Source organism: Leuciscus leuciscus, assembly GCF_965113295.1.
Source record: "Leuciscus leuciscus genome assembly, chromosome: 21".
Taxonomy (NCBI): domain Eukaryota; kingdom Metazoa; phylum Chordata; class Actinopteri; order Cypriniformes; family Leuciscidae; genus Leuciscus; species Leuciscus leuciscus.
The window spans coordinates 18,811,851-18,832,975 of NC_138745.1; the positions used below are offsets into that span (position 1 = coordinate 18,811,851).

Sequence of the window (21,125 nt, forward strand, 5' to 3'; positions counted from 1 at the left end):
GTCGTGACTAGCTAGTTGATTTCTTCAACGATGCAGCGTACTATGGTAGTTAAGCAGCGAGTTACGTCGTTGTTCGGGAAACGCACCCAGAATAGCTGATCCACTCGCTCAACTTTACTTTAGTAAGCCCTGCACAGTGGCAAGTGGAAATACTGGTTCAATACCATATATTTTTGAACCAGAAACTGATTCATCAACAGGTTGTGTACAAGTCGATATATCAGAATTGTAATGTGTTTTATGTATCGCTCTCTACAACGTCGGACACATTACGGTAAATTAAGATGATTAGCTTTTTGCTTGACTGCATTATCAAACACCTAATAATGTGTTGCTAATGCTACACAAACAGTGAAAAAAAAAAAGGTTCCTGTTCACCATCTCAGAGTCAGACAGCTGCCTTCTAAAAATCTGAATCCTTAGAAATGTTTTGAACAACTTAGAACGTCAGTGGAGAAAGGCATATAGTTCATCATAACATTCTAATATTACAATATTCTTATGGCATTCTTAAAGCGATTGTTCACCTAAAAATACTGCCTTGTAAACTCTCAATCAAAATTGTGAGTTCTAAAAATGTAAAGCTAAAAGTAAAAGTTTGCTGTGAACGTTTACTTATATTTACTCCCCCGCATGTCAATACAAACTTGTATGGCTTTAACTTGTATGGTTTTTGGGTGAACTATCCCTTTAATTATTTTTTTTTTCTGTGAACCGAACCTAGTCAGGACACAAAAAAAATGCTGCACTCTATACTCATAAAAAAAAAAAAACATAAAAAAAAAACATATGAAGATGCTTTTGGTGGATTTAGATGTTGTCATCTAACAAAAAAAGCACTCAATTAAACATGCTAATAATTTAATGTAGAAGCAAATTTCAAAATGAATCTTTTTGAAGTGACTTTTTGGGTTTTTGGGTTTATTTAGACAAAATAGTATAGAATATTAATATCAGCCATTTAACTGCATGAAAATTACTCTATCAACAAGAATTTTAATGTACATCTCAAGTAAATCCCAACACCTGTCAGTATAGTTGCACAGGAGTATAAATGTAGCTTGACTAGGCAGTATTTGAGCTGCTCCTGTAAGCTGTTGTATGAACAGGACAGTTTCAGATTCACATCTGTCAGTAAATACAGTTGCCAATCACTGACTTTGTGAATGTAGCTGGTGTGAGGTGGTCCCGCTCCCGCACATACAGCACATGCTGTCAGAAGCCCCTCCGCTCTGCCCTGATTGGAGATTTATAAGGTCCAGACAGATGTAAAGCAGACTCTAGTGGTGACAAGTGTCTGAAGAGGAAGAGGACATCAGGTGCGTGTGTGTGTATAGCCCAGTAAGTGAATGTGGTTTCGTGGAAGGTATGTCTCACATTGAGGCTATGCAGGGCTTTCCCTTCAGGATATTGAAAGAACTTGACTGTTCGTGTAGATTTGTGCTCATGTGGATTTGTTAGTCCTTCGACTGGAGGATGTGTCAGGGAAGGAGGCTAAAGATCACAGATGTGTGTAATGAAATCAAATCCCTCTGGTCTAAACTAAGAGGACATTTTTTACTGAAGTGCTCACTAGTGCTCTCATTGCACATTAGTGCCATTACTTATCATTAAGCAAGGAAACCATTAGAGTGAGCAAATAAAGGATATTCATCTTTTATAAAGAAGTGGAAAACGTAAAACTGCACATTTTAGTGAATAATTTATATATATAAAAAAAGCATACATCATCTCTCCATGGGCTGAGGACAACTAGGAGAGGAAAAATGTATAATATTCCACCAGGTGAATATCATTTGTGCAGGTGGATGTATAATTCATTTTAAGTATAGCTAAAGCCAACTCTTGCTTCCTTGATGAAGAACCTTGATTAAGGAAAAATCCACATACCAAGAGGACTCTGGGAATAATTTTGTAATATTGCTTAAGTTAACTTGCTTGAAGTACACTACTCATAAGCATTTCAAACATTGCCCTTTGTCCTTAAAATAATTTTCTTTAGAAATATATTGTTGGTCCAAACATCTTTTCAATTTAAAATGTAATAATATATTTTTTTTCTCATGCTTTAAGAACTAGAGAGAAGTTTTAGGATATTGAAAAGTTTGAAAAAAGAAAAGTTATGACAAAATAGAGAGGGGATATTTTAGGCATGCACCAGTATTAAAAAACAAAAACAATTCTGATTCTGTCCCATTTTTTGGTCACTAATCAAATGTAAGCAAATTTGTGACATTGACCTTGTGAAAAAATGCCATATTGTATTTGCTTCCATTGAATGTCAGCCAGTAAAGCAAAAAGGTGTCATAACAGATTCATTTGATTGTAATTATGTTGACAATATCATTTGTAATGAAAAATAAATAAATACTGTGTCTATAAAATATGATTTTAACCTAAGTAGGAAGCAGTATGTAGATTATTTGCTTTGCTATTTCTCTCAGTTCAGCTGGTTTGTGAGCTCTGTGCATGTGATTGAGCTGAAATCTAGAAGACCCACAGTCGAAACCTGTCAGAGGTAATTGCCAACCTGAGCGGGCAGGAAGGGATTGGGGGTAATGTAGGGCAGTATACACTATACACCATGATGCAGAGCTTTACTTACCATAGCTGCCAGAAAATACATAGCCTGTGCTTTTCTATTTTAAATGCACAGCTCTGAAAACATCTCAATAGTTGTGGCTAAGCTGAAGTCATTCAGACCACCAAATAGGTGGTCTCGTTTTACTTGAAATGGAAGTCATAGCCTTTTGAAAGGAGATGATTCATTAATGTGCATCTGCACTCATTGTCTAGCTCTAGGGAAAGTGTTTTCTGACAACTTAAATGGGTTAATGTGGTAAAAAGCGTTCTCATATCTGTATTAGATAACCCTTCCCGCGTCAAGATCTTTTATGCCGATTAACAATGGTGTGTTCTGTAACCAGATTCCATTACCATGAGAAAAAGAAAGCCTCTTTATGGATTCAGCTGACAGGGTTTGCATTATCCTTGGCTTTCCACGCTCAGATGCTGCAGAAGATTGTCTCTGTACCAAGGGGCACATTTACATGCTCCTAATCTTCCCCAGATGTTCCGCAATGACACAAACAGTGATAAAAGGGACATGTCCGGGGACAGTCATGTGACTGCTTAACATCTATTGTCGTATTCCATCATTGTCAGTTGGTTACTTTCTAATCAAACTTACAGTTGGTGAAGCGTTTCTTATGACAACAAAATTACAGCAGTGGTTTATGGTGTTTGGAAGGGTTTGCGTGGTCACTGTCATTCGGCGAGCCAGGTGCCAGTTCCATTTTAACTTTGGGATTGGATGTTTTTTTTTAAATCTTTTAAAGGGGTCCTATTATGCTTTTTTACATTTTCAACCTTCTTTAGTGTGTAATGTTGTTGTTTGTGCTTGAAAAAGTTCTGCACAAATTCCACTCCAAAAGGAGTAATTCTCTATATCAGTTAGCACTGTTTTTGAACTCCTTGAAATGCCTTGATTGTAGCCTTGAGTTTTTTTCCGGGAATGTACATCACAATTTTCCTTATTTAAATAATTCCTGCCCAAAGCATATGCAAAAAAAAAGGCAGCGAGGCCTGGTTGAGTTGCGTTAGTATTGTGTTGAAACTCGCGGTTATGTTAATTGGCATGACATTTCTGAAACACACTCGAAGTAGTTGACCAATCACAACACACTGTTCCAGGTGACCAGTCAGAGCACATTGTGCTTTTCTGAAGGAGGTGCTTTATAGGGGCTGTTTACACCTGGCCACTTCATGCGTTTTCTGTGATCGGATAGCTATCCGATCGTAAAAAGACCAGGTGTAAATGCCCTCCAAAACACATTTGAGACGGATTTAAATCCGATCGCTCAAACCACATCAGGAGGTGGTCTGGGCCGCATACGAAACTGGGCATCTAAATGCATCTGGTTATTTGATCAGATAGCAATCTGATCAGTAAAAACGCATGAAGTGACCAGGTGTAAACCGGCCCATAGAGACCAGAACTAAACAGAATGTTAATGACAGACTGGGAAGAGAGGTGCTACATCAATATGTGAAAAATATATATTTTTTGAAATATGAAGCATGAAAACCTTTTCTAGTAGAAAAAACAACCCCAAAAACAAAATCAAGACTTTGATACTGGGCATAATAGGTCAACTTTAAAAACGGCTCGGTTACTAATGTAACCCCTGTTTCCTGAAGGAGGGAAATAAGACATTACGTCAGAACTGACTGAAGCATTGGGATCTCTCCTGAGAGCTCAATCACCTTTGAGTGGTAACAAAACAAGCCAATATACATTGGTGAGTGAGATTTGCATGGCAAGCTCACTCATTCAAGTTTGCGCTGAGGAGCCAAAACGGGGGTCCCAACCATTCAGCTGTGGTACAGCGGTTGTGGCAGGCAGGACGTAACATCTTCATTCCATCCTTTAGGGAAGGGGGGTTACATTAGTAACCAAGATGTTCCCTATCAGTCAGTCACTTTTGACGTTGCGTCAGAACTGACTGATGCATTGGGATCCCTGTGGAAAGCGCCACAATCGCTGACCCTTCCCAGCGCCCTGTGTAAGCCTCATAGACCTGCGTACCTGGTGGGACGGAAGGACATAACTTTCCAAGGGGAAGGTCGATAGCTGCTGTTCCTTTCGGTTTACCCTATACAGCCATGACTGGTTGGATAACACTGGAAAAGCGTGCCAAATCCAGATGGAGAGGGACGCTACATAGACCACATCCTGCCTGTAGGGAGGTAACATGGAAATACACATATGGACTAAACCTCAGGGCAGAAATCAGCTTCTCCCTTAGATTGTAGAATCTCGCGAATGTGTTAGAGTTGCCCAGTCCTCAGCTCTGCAGATGTCTGTCAGAGAGGTGCTGTGCGCCAACACTCCAAGCCTACACTCCGAGTGGAGAGAGCCCTCAGACCAAGGGGGCATGGCTCGCCTTGGGACTGAAACGCCAAGACGATGGCATCCACTATCCAGTGGGCCAACCTCTGCTTGGAGACAGCCTTTTCCTTCTGCTGACCTCCAAAGCAAACAAAGAGTTGCTCAGAGCTTCCGAAGCTCTGTGTGCAGTCCACTTGTGGGAACTTTGAGCACATACACTCACCTAAAGGATTATTAGGAACACCATACTAATACTGTGTTTGACCCCCTTTCGCATTCAGAACTGCCTTAATTCTACGTGGCATTGATTCAACAAGGTGCTGAAAGCATTCTTTAGAAATGTTGGTCCATATTGATAGGATAGCATCTTGCAGTTGATGGAGATTTGTGGGATGCACATCCAGGGCACGAAGCTCCCGTTCCACCACATCCCAAAGATGCTCTATTGGGTTGAGATCTGGTGACTGTGGGGGCCATTTTAGTACAGTGAACTCATTGTCATGTTCAAGAAACCAATTTCAAATGATTCGAGCTTTGCGACATGGTGCATTATCCTGCTGGAAGTAGCCATCAGAGGATGGGTACATGGTGGTCATAAAGGTATGGACATGGTCAGAAACAATGCTCAGGTAGGCCGTGGCATTTAAACGATGCCCAATTGGCACTAAGGGGCCTAAAGTGTGCCAAGAAAAAACATCCCCCACACCATTACACCACCACCACCAGCCTGCACAGTGGTGACAAGGCATGATGGATCCATGTTCTCATTCTGTTTACGCCAAATTCTGACTCTACCATCTGAATGTCTCAACAGAAATCGAGACTCATCAGACCAGGCAACATTTTTCCAGTCTTCAACTGTCCAATTTTGGTGAGCTCATGCAAATTGTAGCCTCTTTTTCCTATTTGTAGTGGAGAAAAGTGGTACCCGGTGGGGTCTTCTGCTGTTGTAGCCCATCCGCCTCAAGGTTGTGCGTGTTGTGGCTTCACAAATGCTTTGCTGCATACCTCGGTTGTAACGAGTGGTTATTTCAGTCAAAGTTGCTCTTCTATCAGCTTGAATCAGTCGTCCCATTCTCCTCTGACCTCTAGCATCAACAAAGCATTTTCGCCCACAGGACTGCCGCATACTGGATGTTTTTCCCTTTTCACACCATTCTTTGTAAACCCTAGAAATGGTTGTGCATGAAAATCCCAGTAACTGAGCAGATTGTGAAATACTCAGACCGGCCCGTCTGGCACCAACAACCATGCCACGCTCAAAATTGCTTAAATCACCTTTCTTTCCCATTCTGACATTCAGTTTGGAGTTCAGGAGATTGTCTTGACCAGGACCACACCCCTAAATGCATTGAAGCAACTGCCATGTGATTGGTTGATTAGATAATTGTATTAATGAGAAATTGAACAGGTGTTCCTAATAATCCTTTAGGTGAGTGTATATGGGCTGGGGTCTTACGGGAATTACTTGAGAGTTAGCCAGTCCGAATTCCAGGCATGTTTCGCTGAACGAAAATGCCTGAAGGGCCCAACCCTCTTGAAAGACGTCTTGAGAGACAGGATCTTAAGCTTAAACTTACTGCAATGGTTCAAAGGGCACTCTATGTAGGGCTGTTAATACCACAGAGAGGTCCCAAGAGGGGATGAGGCATGGTCGATGAGGATTCAGTCTCCTCTCTCCCTGTTTTTCCACAGACTTACTACTGTGTCGTAATAGCATTAACATACACTTTTAAGCTGGAGGGAGATGGCCTTCGCTCCAATTCTTCGGCTTTTATGGGGTTCTGCCTGACGGGAAGAACACCATTCAACGAACAGACTCCACTTCAAGGAATAAGCTTGCCTCGTAGAGGGGACTCTGGCATGAGTCATCGTGTCTACAACTGCTGGTGGTAGACCACTTAAGTCCTCTGCGTCCCATCCAGATACCACTCTTGGAGTTTCCAGAGGTCTGGCCACGGGTGCCATAGGGACCCCCGTCCCTGAAAAGCAGGTCCTTCCTCAGTGGAATCCGCCAGGGAGGGGCCGTAAGAAGGAGCGTCAGGTAAGAGAACCAGGTCCGGGTGGCCAGTAAGGCGCAACCATCAGAAGCTTCTCCCCAACCTCCCTGACCTTGCGGCTCACTGGGGTAAGCGCATATTTGCATAGGCCCTGGGGCCAGCTGTGTGCCAGTGTTTTCGAGCCGAGGGTCCCCTCGGTCAGGGAATACAAAATCTGGCAATTGTCCTGTAATAACAGTCGAATTTGGTGCAGGGCCATAAGTACTGCTAACAACTCGAGGCAATTGATGTGCCACTGCAGTCAAGGTCCTGTTCAGGATCCTGAAGCTGTTTGCTCGTTGCCTACAGTGTCCCAGCCCATTCTGGAGGCATCTGTTGTAACAACAACGTGCATGTACACTTGTTCTAGGGGCACTCTGCCTGTAGAAAAGCAAGGTCTGACAACGGGCTGAAAGTGCGACTACAGAATGGTGTGATTGTCACCCGATGTTTGCCTCTGCGCCATTCCCATGTAACTAATTAGCTCAAAGAGGAAATATTCATAATTAATCATAACTTGTTATGATTAATTATTTATATTTGGATCAGTTAATCTGATTAACTTGATGTCGCTAACTTTATATTACAATCAATTAATCCGTTCGTCCCATTAATTCTAAGAAAAGGGTATTTTTCATAGCGACAGAAAAATAATTCTGTCTTAACATGTACAGCGCTTAGAGTATGTAACAAGACCAGAAATCGTTAAATTGACTTTGCGTAAAACAGAGAATCAGAATCTGCTACCACAGAAACCGAAAATTCTCGGGCCAGCAGCATTTGTCCAAATTTCAATCTTAACCATTGTATTTCATCAGAAACGATCTGAAAACAGGGCTTTAAGTGTAAAATACCGAACTTGTCCTTTAACTAAATCATTAACACAACTAATCTAAACAAAACACATACAGTACACACAATTTTAATACATGGGTAAAATGTTAAGCTCACAGAATGAAACCGGAAACGGAAACATGGAATGAAGCTATGGAAAAGATTAATTCAACTATGAAAAGAACCATCAGCTTATTATTTTCAAAGCCTTGTAGAAGGCTTCACAGCTTATTACTAAACCTCTATTTAGTCAGTTAATTGTACGATACTTGCATTGCCATTGAAGCAGTTTCGTAAAGTTCCTGATTTGATGGTTCCGTGAGTCGATGGCGTTGAAGTTGCAATCGATTTCTACTGCATTGAATGAAGAAGATATGATGAACTTGCATGTTTAGTTCAACTCCGTCATGGTCGAGGAAGTTGCACATGGCTTGATGTGTTGGTACGACCGCGTGGTAGGACCGGGCTTGACGACCGCATGGTAGTTTCCGGTCCCACACACACACAGTGACCAGCAGAAGCAGGAAGAGAGAGAGGAGGAACTTGTGTGGAGGATTTTAACCTCTGAGGATGGCTTCTCCTCCTATGGGGTCAGTCAGCCGATCGTACTTAAAGGGATACTTCACCTCTGGAAAGATGAATGTGTATTTAAAATAGGTCATTTATGTCGAAGAAATGTGAAATTATTTTTGAATTTGTAGCTTTCTAGACTGAGAAAAGCCAGAAAATGTATTTTTGGCTTATGTGGATGAAAGATAACAACTCCCAGAATGCACTTGCTTCGCTGCCCTAAGAGGCCACTCCCAAGCCACGCCTACCGGTTAGAGAGCGCAGTTGAAAACAAGAAGGCTAGGCTACTTGTGAGACTCCGTGACGAGTTTACCCGGTATTTCGAGATCGCCCAAAATGTCCGGGATTCGGCTTTTGCGTTCTACAGTCGCCATTCATTTTGTTTACTGTGGCGAGCAGGACGAGGCTGAGGGGCACGGGAGAACGGCGCGAGGCCGGTGGCGTGATTACTGAGACGCACCGATCTCGTATCTCTCACGGAGGAGCGGGAATTTTCTTAGCAATGTTAAAACGCACATCAACCGATCACTTGTTTAGCGTTCATGTTAGGGCTGTCACGATGTTAGATTTTTCACACCACGGTTATTGTGGCCAAAAGAATTCACGATATCGATATATCGCGATATCTATAGAATCCATTTCGGGTAGTTATCAGTCAAATACATTTTTACTTTGTTTATATAGTTTTTCTTTTTTACCCAACAAACATAAGGATACTGATAGACAAGGCACATGCATTTTTTACTTCTTGCGTACTCAATCTTTGGCAAATTCTTGTGAAGGAAGACAAGCATGTGAAGTTTATCTGGTTTCAAACTGAAGCAAAACACTGTCTGAAGGTTTCCTGAAGAACTGAAAAGCTCTTAAACCTATTGTTGCACCGGTGCCAATAAAGTCATGCAGATAGCAGATTTGAATTAAAAAATCAAGTGCAAATTACAAAATACAAAAATAAGATGAGTAAAGAAAACGGGGTTCTTAATTTTAATAATCACCCTTTATTAATATATGACCACAGAAACCCCCTGTTAACAGTTAATGTCACATTTCCCATTCCATGACTAGTAAAATAATAGCCGCGTCGCGTTTATGACAACTCGAGGTATCGCACACGCACGCGCGTCTCAGTTTATGGCCAGCAATATCATTGTTTAAGGACATTATGGAATTGAGATAATGTCTGCACTATGTTATGATTACACTGTACAATTAAATAATAGTTGCTGAGTCTGTGATCTGAACACTTTACCTCAGAGCGTCCGTTAATTGAATGAATTGAGAATATCACCTGAAAATCCGATAACATCAGCAATTTTCATTCAAGCAGCTGATTTCTGTAAATTAATGTAAAATTAAATGTATATTGCAGCACAGGGAGAAATCACTTACGATGATTTGAGACAAATATAATGTAAATTTAATATAAAACGATGTAAATGACGCTCTGTGTCGCAGCAGGATTTTGAACATGGTCCTGAGCCGTTGCTGGGCGTCGCGGCCGCCGGTGTGTGTACACTCATAGAGAATGTGTTCGAAGTCCGGTGTGCGACCACCTTTAAGGTGCTGTTTTCTTTGAAGCCGAAGAACTCTGGCGAGCCTACTTTTTTCGGGTGTGGACAGAGTGTTCCACTCTAGCTGCGCGGGCGCGGACGAGCGCTGCGTCGTCTTCTTATTTGACAGGTGTCAGCGGGTGCAATACTGCCAGCTGAGAGGTCAACCAGGTACTGGCGCTGGAGTATTTAGGTGTCATATTATCATAAGAGTCCTATTCATTTTAAACATTGTGGTTATCGCCAATACCGGTATATTGTCACACTCTAAATTAACACGATGTCGATATTTCATGCTTTGAATATCACGATTATCGTCAACACCGGTATATTGCGACACCCCTTGTTCATGTAAACACTACATTCAGATTCACCAATCGGAATGAATTCAGTTAGATTGAAACAAAAGGTGTGCATGTAAACAATGAATGGCGACTGCTGAAACCAAAAGCCGAATCCCGGACATTTTGGACGATCTCGACGGCCGGACATGTCCGGGAAAAAGAGGATGGTAACCCCTACTACTCAGCTTTCTCCTACTACTCAGCTTTCTCCACAGAACAAGAGCCTGTTAGCTTAGCTTCCAAAGAAAGACGGCTGATACTATGTGTACATTCTGTGAGTGAGATCCCACCTCCTATGAGCTGGTTGAAAACATGCGGGACAGCCCCTCCTACTGGCTGTAGTCTTTAGCCTCTGGCCAAAAAATCCTCCGATGACGCAAAATGACGATTTTTGCGTCATCTGAGGATTTTTTCCAGACAAAAAATACATAAATCTCTCATCTCAGGGGGATATGAGGGTAGAAAGCACGGTAATTCGAAAATACTACAGGTTTTCTACTAATACAAAGCTTAATGTTAAATCCTGAAGTATCCCTTTAAGCTTTCAGAGGGAAAGTGAGCTGAGCTACAGTGAGGCAGAGTCAAGATAGTTGAGAATGTGAACGCCCACTTCCCTTAGCGGGCCAAGGACAGTGTCTGTGACTTTTGTGAAGACGCGAGGCGACAGGGACAGCCAAAACGGGAGGATCTTGTACTGATATGCCCTATCCTCGAAGCAAAGCGTTGGAACTGTCTGTCGGGGTAAAGTCAAGACATGAAAGTACACATCCTTCAAGTCGATCGCTCAATCATGGGGGAGAAACACATGAGGATGCACTTCTGCTTTAGCATCTTGAACGGAAGCTTGTGAAGGGCCTGATTCAAGACACAAAGATCCAAGATCGACCATAACCCACCACCTTTTTTGGGAACAATGAAGTACGGTTTGTAAAACCCTGACCTATCTCGGCTGGAGGGACTGGCTCTATTGCGTTCTTTGCCAGCAGGACTGCATCTCCTTAAGCAGGACAGGAGCATGCTTGTCTGCCACTGAGGTAAACAAATGCTTCTGAACCTGGGGGGACGCCAGGTGAACTGAATTGCACAGCCTAGTCTGATTGTCTGCATGAGCCAACAAGATAGCCAGGCCCCCAGACACTGTGCAAGCGGCACCAGCTTAACCACAGACGCAACCATGGAGGGGCAGTGAGGTGGATCGCTGGGGCCCAACCAGGGAGGCGTAGCGTCCCGAAGTAGAGGAAGTGAATGGCTCCTTGGATCCCTTTTATGATGGATGGAAGCATTTTTTCTGGGCTTCAAAATCTATGGTACAATTCACTCGCATTATAAAGTTTGAAAGAACCAGGATTTTTTTTTTTATATAACTCAGATTGTGTTTGGCTAATATAAGTAAGTCATATACACCTAGGATGGCTCCAGGATGAGTAAATTATAGGATTTTTTTTTATTATTGAGAACGTTCATGTTCTGTTTTGTGCTGCAGTCATCAAGTCTAACGAAGGTAGTGTACATTGTAGTTTATATAGATTTTAGGAGGCAGAGCTTAGAAATGCCGACAAAGCACCTGGCTGACGACCTTAAACAAAGCATGCTTAAACCCGCCCCAGACTCTGGAGTGTCACCAGTCCTAATCCAATCAGCATAACTATTCAAAGAATGGGACAGTGGCTCCAAGAGCCATTAACCCTCTGAGGTCTGAGCTGTTTTCTGGCCCTGGAGGTGTTCTGACATGCTCTGACATTTGTGCTTATTTCTGTTACTTGTGACATTGTCATGGCTAAAGTCTTATTACACTGTATTTAGCACAAACTCTGCTACAATAATATATCAGCAGCATGTATGTAAAAGTTTGTAGTTTTGAGATAATGACATTTATGCGTGGTTTGTGAAAATACCAAAAAAAATTGTCACTGAAATAAGGCCATGAAACCCATATTGATTATTTCTTCACAAGACTTTTGAAAATTGTATCACGTAGCCTAGAATATTTGCTCCAAAACTATGTGAAAATCACCCTGACTGCTCATTCAGATAAGACAATATATTGATTTAAAATTTCGAAGACGTGTTTTGTGTGAGAAAGCCATATGCGAAGAGGCGTGATCATCTCATGAATACGTAAGCCTTCAACACCTGAGAAAGACAAAGACACTCCCCTAACTGCCCTATTAGGAGCTATCAGGCCCTGTCATTCAGAGCAACCTTGCACAAAGAATGAGGAGATTTAAAAAAGAATGGCTTTTAGATTGTTTGGATTTATTTACAACACAACATAATCCAAAAATACACAACAAATGACAAAAGAGCACATTGAAAACAATGATCCAAAGACAGAGACCTTTGTGCCATTCCTAAAAACATTGTACATACAGTACCTTTCATTTCCAAGGTGTTTGATTTTCACTTTACCATGTTCATGTACAGAGACTCATGTGAATGTTGAAGTCAGCAGGACTCAGTTGCATCTGGTCCCTGAAAGAAAAGAAAAAAAGTGAACATACTGGTATGAAGAGAAACTAGGCCTGCACGATTTTGGGAATACATTTTAGACTTTTCTGGTTAAAATTGCTTTTTAAAATTCACAGAATACACACACACACAAATGTTTCCAACAATATATAATATAATGAACACCATGTTTGTTGTGCCTTGTAGGCATAAGCTATGTGCAGTACTGCATAAAATAATTATAACAATAACCTATAGCAGCCTATAAATCTTCCAAAAGATTTCAGTAACAATGCTAGAGAAAAATATATTGATTATCTTATGTTACTTCAAATGTTTCCATTCGTTATGATGATATGAAATGAGATAATAGTAAAAATATAAAGCCTAATGTTTGGTGCATTTTGCCTTTCAAACGCGATCACGCTCCAAAATATGATACATTCAAACGCGATCGCGCTCCAAAATATGATACATTCAAACGGGATCGCGCTCCAAAATATGATACATTCAAACGCGATCGCGCTCCAAAATATTAAACATTATGGTTATACATATCTATGTTTGAGCAGATATCCACAAACCGTATTTAACAGTAAACACAGGTCTAAATTGTATAATATTCACCATATATCTTAGTGGTGTCAACGATAATCGATTCGGCGATGCATCGCAATGCGGGGCATGCACGATTCAGCATCGATGCGGCAAAGTGCCATAATCGATTATGTCACTGTTTTAGGGGTGTATTAAACCGTTCGGTACAAGGCACGCATTTTCAAACCGAACAGTTATTTCAAATGTAAGCGCGTCGCGAGCGCGCTCATAATGTAGACGCTGGCGCGACCACAACATCAAATGGCAAACGCAATGTAAGCGGAACGAAACTGAGCTACTCGTGACGGACTGTTTATCAGTTTGGACCAAAGCAGCGCGAGCCGATCTTATACTACACAGCGCTAAGAGATCCAGTGAAGAAAGCATTTGAATTCGCCACTAAAGTAATAACATCGCTGCGAGATCTAATGAGAAACATTCACATTTCTCCGTTATTAACAGATCAAACAGCGCTGACGTGGAAACCAGGAAGAAACATTGTGACATGAATGAACTATACAGTGTCCACAGATCAGCAACATTCACCATGGATTTACTGTAGTAACACTAACTGCAACTTTGGAAGTTTGGCAGGAATAGTAGGCTATAATGCTTTCAAGTAACGTTATGTCGGATTTATTTTGACATTATGAATAACATTGCTGCCCTCAAATGTTAATCTGAACTAAAATAAACATGTGTTTATAAGCACAAAATATTAGCCTACATTAAATTTTTTTCCAAGGAGCTGTTTTGTTTTATATGCTCGGATGCTCCTAAGAAGAGTCAATTATAGCTCCATCATTGCTCAAAGAAAAAAATACCATACTTCATGACAGGGATGGAAATTAACTTTTTTGTCCACAGGCCACTGTGGCTGGTGGATTTAAAAATCTACCAGCCACTCAATGTTTTTACCAGCCACTTTCTTGTTTTTAACCTACAATGTGTAACTGCATGTGAAAATTAATACTACAAGATCTACAATACTTAAGCAGTTTATTTAATCTCAAGTCTCAATTAAATACTGACATTTTCTCTTTCGTTCTTATACACACACCAGGCAAGGCATTATGGGTGCGTAAGTAGGCCCACCCACTTCACTTTTCAACAGGCCCACCCAAAACTTGTCTTCAAAAAAAAAAAAAAGTTTATATATTCTAATTTTGTCAAGAACTATAAAAAATCGTCAATAAGATCATAATTTGTGCTAAAATAGTCTAAATGTTTAGTTTTAAATTTTTTAAAAAGCTGGTTATGTCTATCTTGATGTTTCTGCGCAAATTCAGCAGACGGGTTTGTTCCGATCAGAGCTCGTGAGTGGAGAACGCATTTCTGAATAGCTCGCTCATTCCGCAATGTCGCTCGCTCAACCCAGAATGGCCTGATCCTGGTTCGAAAATATGTGGAATAGGGCTGCCTCCGACTTAAAAAAAATTCTAGTCGACTAGTTGTTGTTCATTTAAGCCATTCGTGGACAAATCGCCCCTGTATATTATTTTAATTATGCTTAAATAGGCTATAGTCTACAGGATAATGCGCGTTTACGTAATATAGCCGCACTCAAGCGCACCGCACGCATAAAGCTTGCCACAAAGAACCGGTAAAAGTAATGAAAATTAATGCGTCTAAAATAGCAAGGAGACATTTAATTATTTATTAATAAACTGGTGTTTTGCGGATTCGCCATGAACGCCAGAGAGAAATGCACATTTCATATGGATTTCACAATCAGAGAGCCTATTTCTTTTGGTTTTGAATATTTTCGTTTAAAAGTAGACATTTCAAGCTTTCTGTAATATATAGCCTATATTTCTCAAATCTGTGAGGCACAAGCTGAGTTTCGGCGCTCTCCAGTTCACATGCAATGCAAGTGATCATGCCGGCGCCTTAATACATTGTCTGCTATATATTTTCTTATTATTTATGATAAATACAGGCAATTCGTTGATAAAACATTGATCAAAATTAAGATACAATTTATACAAAACGAAAATCTTTTAAAAAGAGCCTTTCTACAAAACAAAACTCAATGAAGTGGTCAAAATCATGTCTTACATGTCATGTCTCCAGACATATTTGCGCATCTCATGATGCATCATATCTTTCTCGGCGAACAGCGCCGTTGCTGGGAGGGCGCCAGCGCCTCTGCCTCGCGAGTGGATGATAGCCCTGAAGACGCCAATGGTAGGCTATACCTTTAGTGGTAGTATAGGTACCTTTTGTTAAGTTATACCTCAAGAGTCTTCGTAGCGCACTAAGAGACAACGGTATGATGCGTAATGGAGATTCCAAAGCGCTCTTCTTTGGTCAGAACCATGGAGAGCGATCGCGGATAGGTCCGTCCTATGCACCGACACTTTTTACAATGCAACAAAATATTTAAAGAGCATCAAGCTATTAAAATCTATATTTTATTTTATATTTTAATCTGTTATTTTATCAGTCATTTTTATTAGGTTAAACAGTGATTGAATAACGGTTTTAATTTAACGTTTTTAATTTAAGGTCCACCTTGTCTCGTCGTAAACTAACCAATCTCGGGACTCCCCATTGTCTGCTTTTCTCCATCGTTCTTTAAAAAAACGTTTTTTTACCTTCGATGTAATGCCAAATTTTTTTGAAGGTGTGCCTCCTCTAAAAGTGTCCGCCGTCCATGTGAAACAGTACGCTATTTTTATTTACCCGCCACGGTGGCCGGTAGGTGAAGCGAGTTTACCCGCCACAACACAAAATCACCCGCATTTGGCTGGTGGCGGGTGCTAATTTCCATCCCTGCTTCATGATGTTAGTTTAAAATAAAAAAAAGAATAAAAAAAAAAAAATCAAGGAAATTTCTCTGGCATTTCTTTCTTTTTGCTGTATCGAAAACGTACCGAACCGTGACACAAGTGTATCGTATTGAACCGAATCATGAATTTTCTGAACCGTTACACCCCTACACTGTTTATTTTCTGGCCTCGAGTTGGACAATAAAGTTGAAATTTAATTTCAAATGGTTCTCAAGCAGAGAGAAGAGAAACATTTCTCATTCAAAGCACTGACAGCAGTGATTTATGTTTTCTTTTTCAGGTTTGAAAATGCCATATCCAATACCCTGTACCATTCAATTTTATTTTATTTAATGACATTTATATCAAAGATACAGGAGTGTGATAATACACACATAGCAGCCAATAAAATCTGTTGTTCAATATCTGACTGCTTGTATTGCCTCATGACTGATGAAAAATTTGCCTTGTTGTGTGCAGTAGAATTTTGATGCATCGCAATGCATCGTAGAATCGAATTGAATCGAATCGTTACCTGGTGAATCGTAATCGAATCGAATTGTGAGGGCAGTGCCAATGCACACCCCTAATATATCTAGCAACAGTTCAACTGCAATGTGAAGTTTATGCAACAATACCATAAACTAATAAGTAAGAATTTCTTACCTTACATCTTTCTTGTCTTCAAATCGCGTTCTTCTTACAATCCATTGGAGTTAAATCCAATGTAAGCTCAGACGTGTCTTCCAAACTCGACGAAAAGCAGTGATTTGTGAAGTGTTTTGGTGTTTTGTGTTTGAGGTAATGAGGGCGTTCGCGTTGCATGTGGACGATTTGCGCGAGTGGGCGTGGTCGAATTAAAAGTAATTAGCAAGCGTTTGAGATACTGGTTTTATACAAATTACTTAAACAGAGAATATTTGTTTTCAGTTTGAATCCGATCATTTAAAAGTACACACTTAAATGTGTATAAAGGTATATGGCTCATAAATGTGTGACAAGTATTCGCTGAGTTTTGTTTCAGTTTATAGACGTGCTCAAGAAAAAAAAGTTCACCGCGACGGAGAGGCAGAACGCACACCCTGTTTATTTTCTTTATTTTACAAAAGCACAATGTTTTTATTTGATTGTAAGTGGACACATACAAAAGTAGAAATATCACAGATTCTTTTTTTATATTTCTTTTTTCTGTATGACCATAAATGACGGAGTAATTTAAGTTTATTGTGCTACAATGTGAAGAAAATCCAACAAAACGCGGGGGCGCGTTTGCCGACCTCAGAGGGTTAAAGACAAAGGGTGAGATTGTCAGTAATCTGACTCGAGAACAGGACTGACAGGAACCTCTTTTAATAAAATCTTTGCTTTAACGAATCATTCATCTGATGTCATCATCTTTACCTTAAATGCTAAATACAATGTACTTCCCCTTAGTTTTTCATGTGATGTTATGTAAAGATGCAAGATCAGCAGATATAAAACAGATTCTTAAATGTGTAATTCCTTGCTTGCCATGCAAATCTCACGTTTTGTTACCACTCAAAGGTGATTGGGCTCTCAGGCAAGATCCCAATGCATCAGTCAGTTCTGACGTAACGTCGAAAAGTGACTGACTGAGAGGGAACTTTGAGGTCATCTATATTCTACTGTACATTTATTGTCTATATGCTTATTACAGCTATAAGTGACAGAATACACTTTTAGCAGATATACACATTTGAAATGAACAGCCTTTCTCTTCTCGGAAAACAGAGCAAAAAATTGCTGACTCATCTGCACAGATTTTTAGCTGAATTAAGAACTGTTTACACAGTGGAAAAAATACTGGAATCAAATTACGTTTGTTTCGTTTTTCGGTTCTTGCATCTGTATTCTTTCAGTGATACAGACAGAATCAACAAAATCATACAGGTTACAACTGTGCAACAAATTAATATTAATAATAATGAATCTTAATGTAATGTTAATTAAATACATTTCATAATTAAATATATGTAAAATAATAGGCTTTTTAATTAATATCAATTTGTTAATTGAACAGTTGGGGAACACGGAATCATTAAAAAAAGAATAAAAAAATTCTGACTTATGCCTTTTTTTCGTTTGCTTTTTTATAAAGGACAGGCCATTCGATAAGTCCCACCTAAATTTCCTGTTTCAATTGGAATTACATCAACACAGGAAAGGAAACTGATTTCATGAGGTCTTTAAACGGTATATGGATTTACTAGGGCCAAGAGGGGTGCCCGAGCTTGTTGACACTGACACTGCCCTTTGGAACTGAATTACACATGTGCAAAGGGAAAATGATGAGTTAGCATTCTGTTCATCACTTTTCACCAAACATCTGTTTGTTGCTTCAGGAGGGGAAGATACTGCTCAGATAGACTAATGTTGATCAAGTCTCTGTCGGTTGTCCGTGAAATGCTTTCTTCCTTACTGGAAACAGGGGTGTCTTTGAGTAGAAATATGCATTTGATTCCACAAGGGCTGACCTTTGACCTCCACTACACTCAGTACCTGTGGGCCCTAAATAACTAAAGCAGGCCTTAGTGTGACTGCTTGTTTCCAATAAATAACAGATGTTCCAGACAGGAAACAAGGACAGCATAAAAAAAAAAAAAAAAAAGAGCCCTACATGCACAAGCGAATCAGTCCATGCACCGCGTTCTCATTAAAGTGTCACTCACTGTCCATTTCAACCTCCGCACGGCTCATCTCAGCTGCAAAAAGGGGCTAGTTGGTTGTGTTTTATCAGCACTACACATCAACCACACACTCAAATCACACTAACCCATGTGTGTTATCAGACTTGGTGCTGTAGAAGCTCTGTGAGTTGACGGCACAATGTTCCCTCATTTGATCTGTGCGTTATGAATGCTAGAGGCCCGTTCTTCACAGGCACCAACTCTGGCGTCTGTCTGAAGTTAACAGAGAGATGAACTAACAGAGGCCCAGAGGCTTCATCCTGTGCTGTTGTGTTTGTGTGTGTCTGTGCAGTGATGGGGGAGAATCAGAGGAAGAAGCTGGAGGCTGTCAGCTACTCTTCCCGCTACGCACTTGGACTCTTCTACAAAGCCGACGCACGAATCGACGTCCCTTGGGCGGCCAAGTACGTCTCCAATAATCCCTGCATTCGCTTCATTGCCATAGATGATAAAAAGCGCAATTTAGGTCAGTGCCTTCATATTTTCCTCCTCTCATCTCCAACTCCCGCTCTGACGTTTCGTTCTGTTTCTCTGCATTTTCTGTTTCTTTCTCTCACTGTGTTTCAAGATCTTTGTTCACACTGCACACAAATCTGATTTGGTTTTTAAATCCGATTTATTTTTTCAAATCCAAACTGATGCCCATTGACTTTTACACATGGTCATGGTCATGGTCATAATCAGTTTCAAACGGTGTCAAAAATGACACCGTTTCGATGGTGACACGTCTGTTTTTATTTTCATTTTTTGGTTGACAGCCCTAAAGACATTTCTAATACCCTGCCCCTGCTATTCCACCCTGTTCCTGTCAGTGTCTGTCCTTTTCTGCCTTTTCTTTAAATTACAGCACAGAGTTTGTCTGCCTTGAAAATGTATCAAGTCTAGTCAAATTTATTAGCAAGTCAAATTCACTAGTCAAATTTAATAGCGCTTTTCACCATACACACTGTTTTTAAAGCAGCTTTACAGAAAGTCATACTGTTATGTCTATTATGCCTTAGTGCTTTACTATAGAGCAAGATTTAGAGCCTGGTGATATTACAATATAAAACGATGATATAGATTTTAGATAAATAGCTATATTGTATTTGAGTGTGAAGTATCATACCAGAAGCCTTCGATCAGTCAACGAGCGACGTCTCGTGGTTCCATCACAGAGAGCCAAAAAATCACTTTCCAGAACATTCTCATTCACAGTTCCATGCTGGTGGAATGATCTCCCCACCGGCATCCGGAATGCAGAATCCATGACAACATTCAAAAAAGAGCTGAAAACTCTTCTCTTCCGTGAGCACTTAACCTCATAAAAAAAATAAAAAAAAAAAATAAAAAAAATACTTTTCCTGTAAATTCGCGCTTATCGGGCTTATGCAACTCTGAATAATGCCTGAACTTCGTATTTTGAGCACTTCTTGCGTTGTTTTTGCCTCTTCACGATGACTTGCTTAATTTAGTCCCAATTTGGACAAAAGCGTCTGCTAAATGACTAAATGTAAATGTAAATGTATTTATAATTTTTTCTAGCACATATAAAAGTGCTATAACAAAGGCAATAACAGAGATTTATATCCTGGTAAGGATTTTTGTCATATCACACGTTTAAGTAATTAAAACAGGGAGCTGCTAGAAAGTCAACAGATGATGAGCCAGAGGCGAAATGGAACAAAAAACTCAGTTTTGTCACTGTTTGTGTGTCATTTGTGTTAGACCGTTTTAAAGCATTTAATTTTATCAGTTGGTTTTGTTTTTTGTTTTATTAAGTGTATGTGGACAGCAAACAGTGAGCCACCTCACTAGGTTTGGGAACAGAACTAGAGTGTGTGTGTGTGTGTGTGTGTGTGTGTGTGTGTGTGTGTGTGTGTGTGTGTGTGTGTGTGTGTGTGTGTGTGTGTGTGTGTGTGTGTGTGTGTGTGTGTGTGTGTGTGTGTGTGTGTGTGTGTGTGTGCGTCTTGTTGTTTATGATTTTTGTGAATGCATGACTAAAAAAAGCGTTTCTATTTGTGAAGAATTTGTACGTGATTTGTGTTTGTGAGTTTTTCCTCACAAAGCCTGTAAGTCCATGATGGTGTATCTGCAGTAGCCCAGTGGAAATAGTCTTGTGAAAACAGCCTCTACACCTGTCACCTTTCATCCACTCCAGTGTTTCCGAGGGCAACATCATAATTAGGGGAGCTGTTAAATTTTGCATTCTGCTGTGCTGTTCTTTTAGCCCGGCACACTCCTTCCAGCCTCCTCAGCTTTCACACGACCATGCTTTAATCTTCCTTTTCATTTCTGTAATGTGTTTTGCTTGTAGTTCCAGTAAAGTAGGTCTGAGTCTGATCTCACAGAGCACCCCAAGCTCTCTTTGAAAACTTTTTGGCAGGCCGCTAA

General features: G+C 40.4%; 1 protein-coding gene and 1 long non-coding RNA gene across 5 annotated transcripts in view; one reads left to right on the plus strand and one right to left on the minus strand.

Moving 5' to 3' along the window:
• Window positions 1-21,125, plus strand: part of rnls (renalase, FAD-dependent amine oxidase) — a 62,218-nt gene that overhangs the window by 25,452 nt on the left and 15,641 nt on the right. For all 4 annotated transcript variants that reach the window (XM_082152850.1, XM_082152851.1, XM_082152852.1 and 1 more), the window contains exon 5: window positions 19,045-19,218. In XM_082152850.1, coding sequence (XP_082008976.1) covers window positions 19,045-19,218 — 174 coding nt within the window. The remainder of the gene's footprint in view (window positions 1-19,044; window positions 19,219-21,125) is intronic.
• Window positions 1,396-7,663, minus strand: LOC309485887. The gene is made up of 2 exons (XR_014201306.1): window positions 6,472-7,663; window positions 1,396-6,410 (listed from the first exon to the last, which is right to left on the minus strand). It is a non-coding gene; the product is annotated as an uncharacterized lncRNA (long non-coding RNA).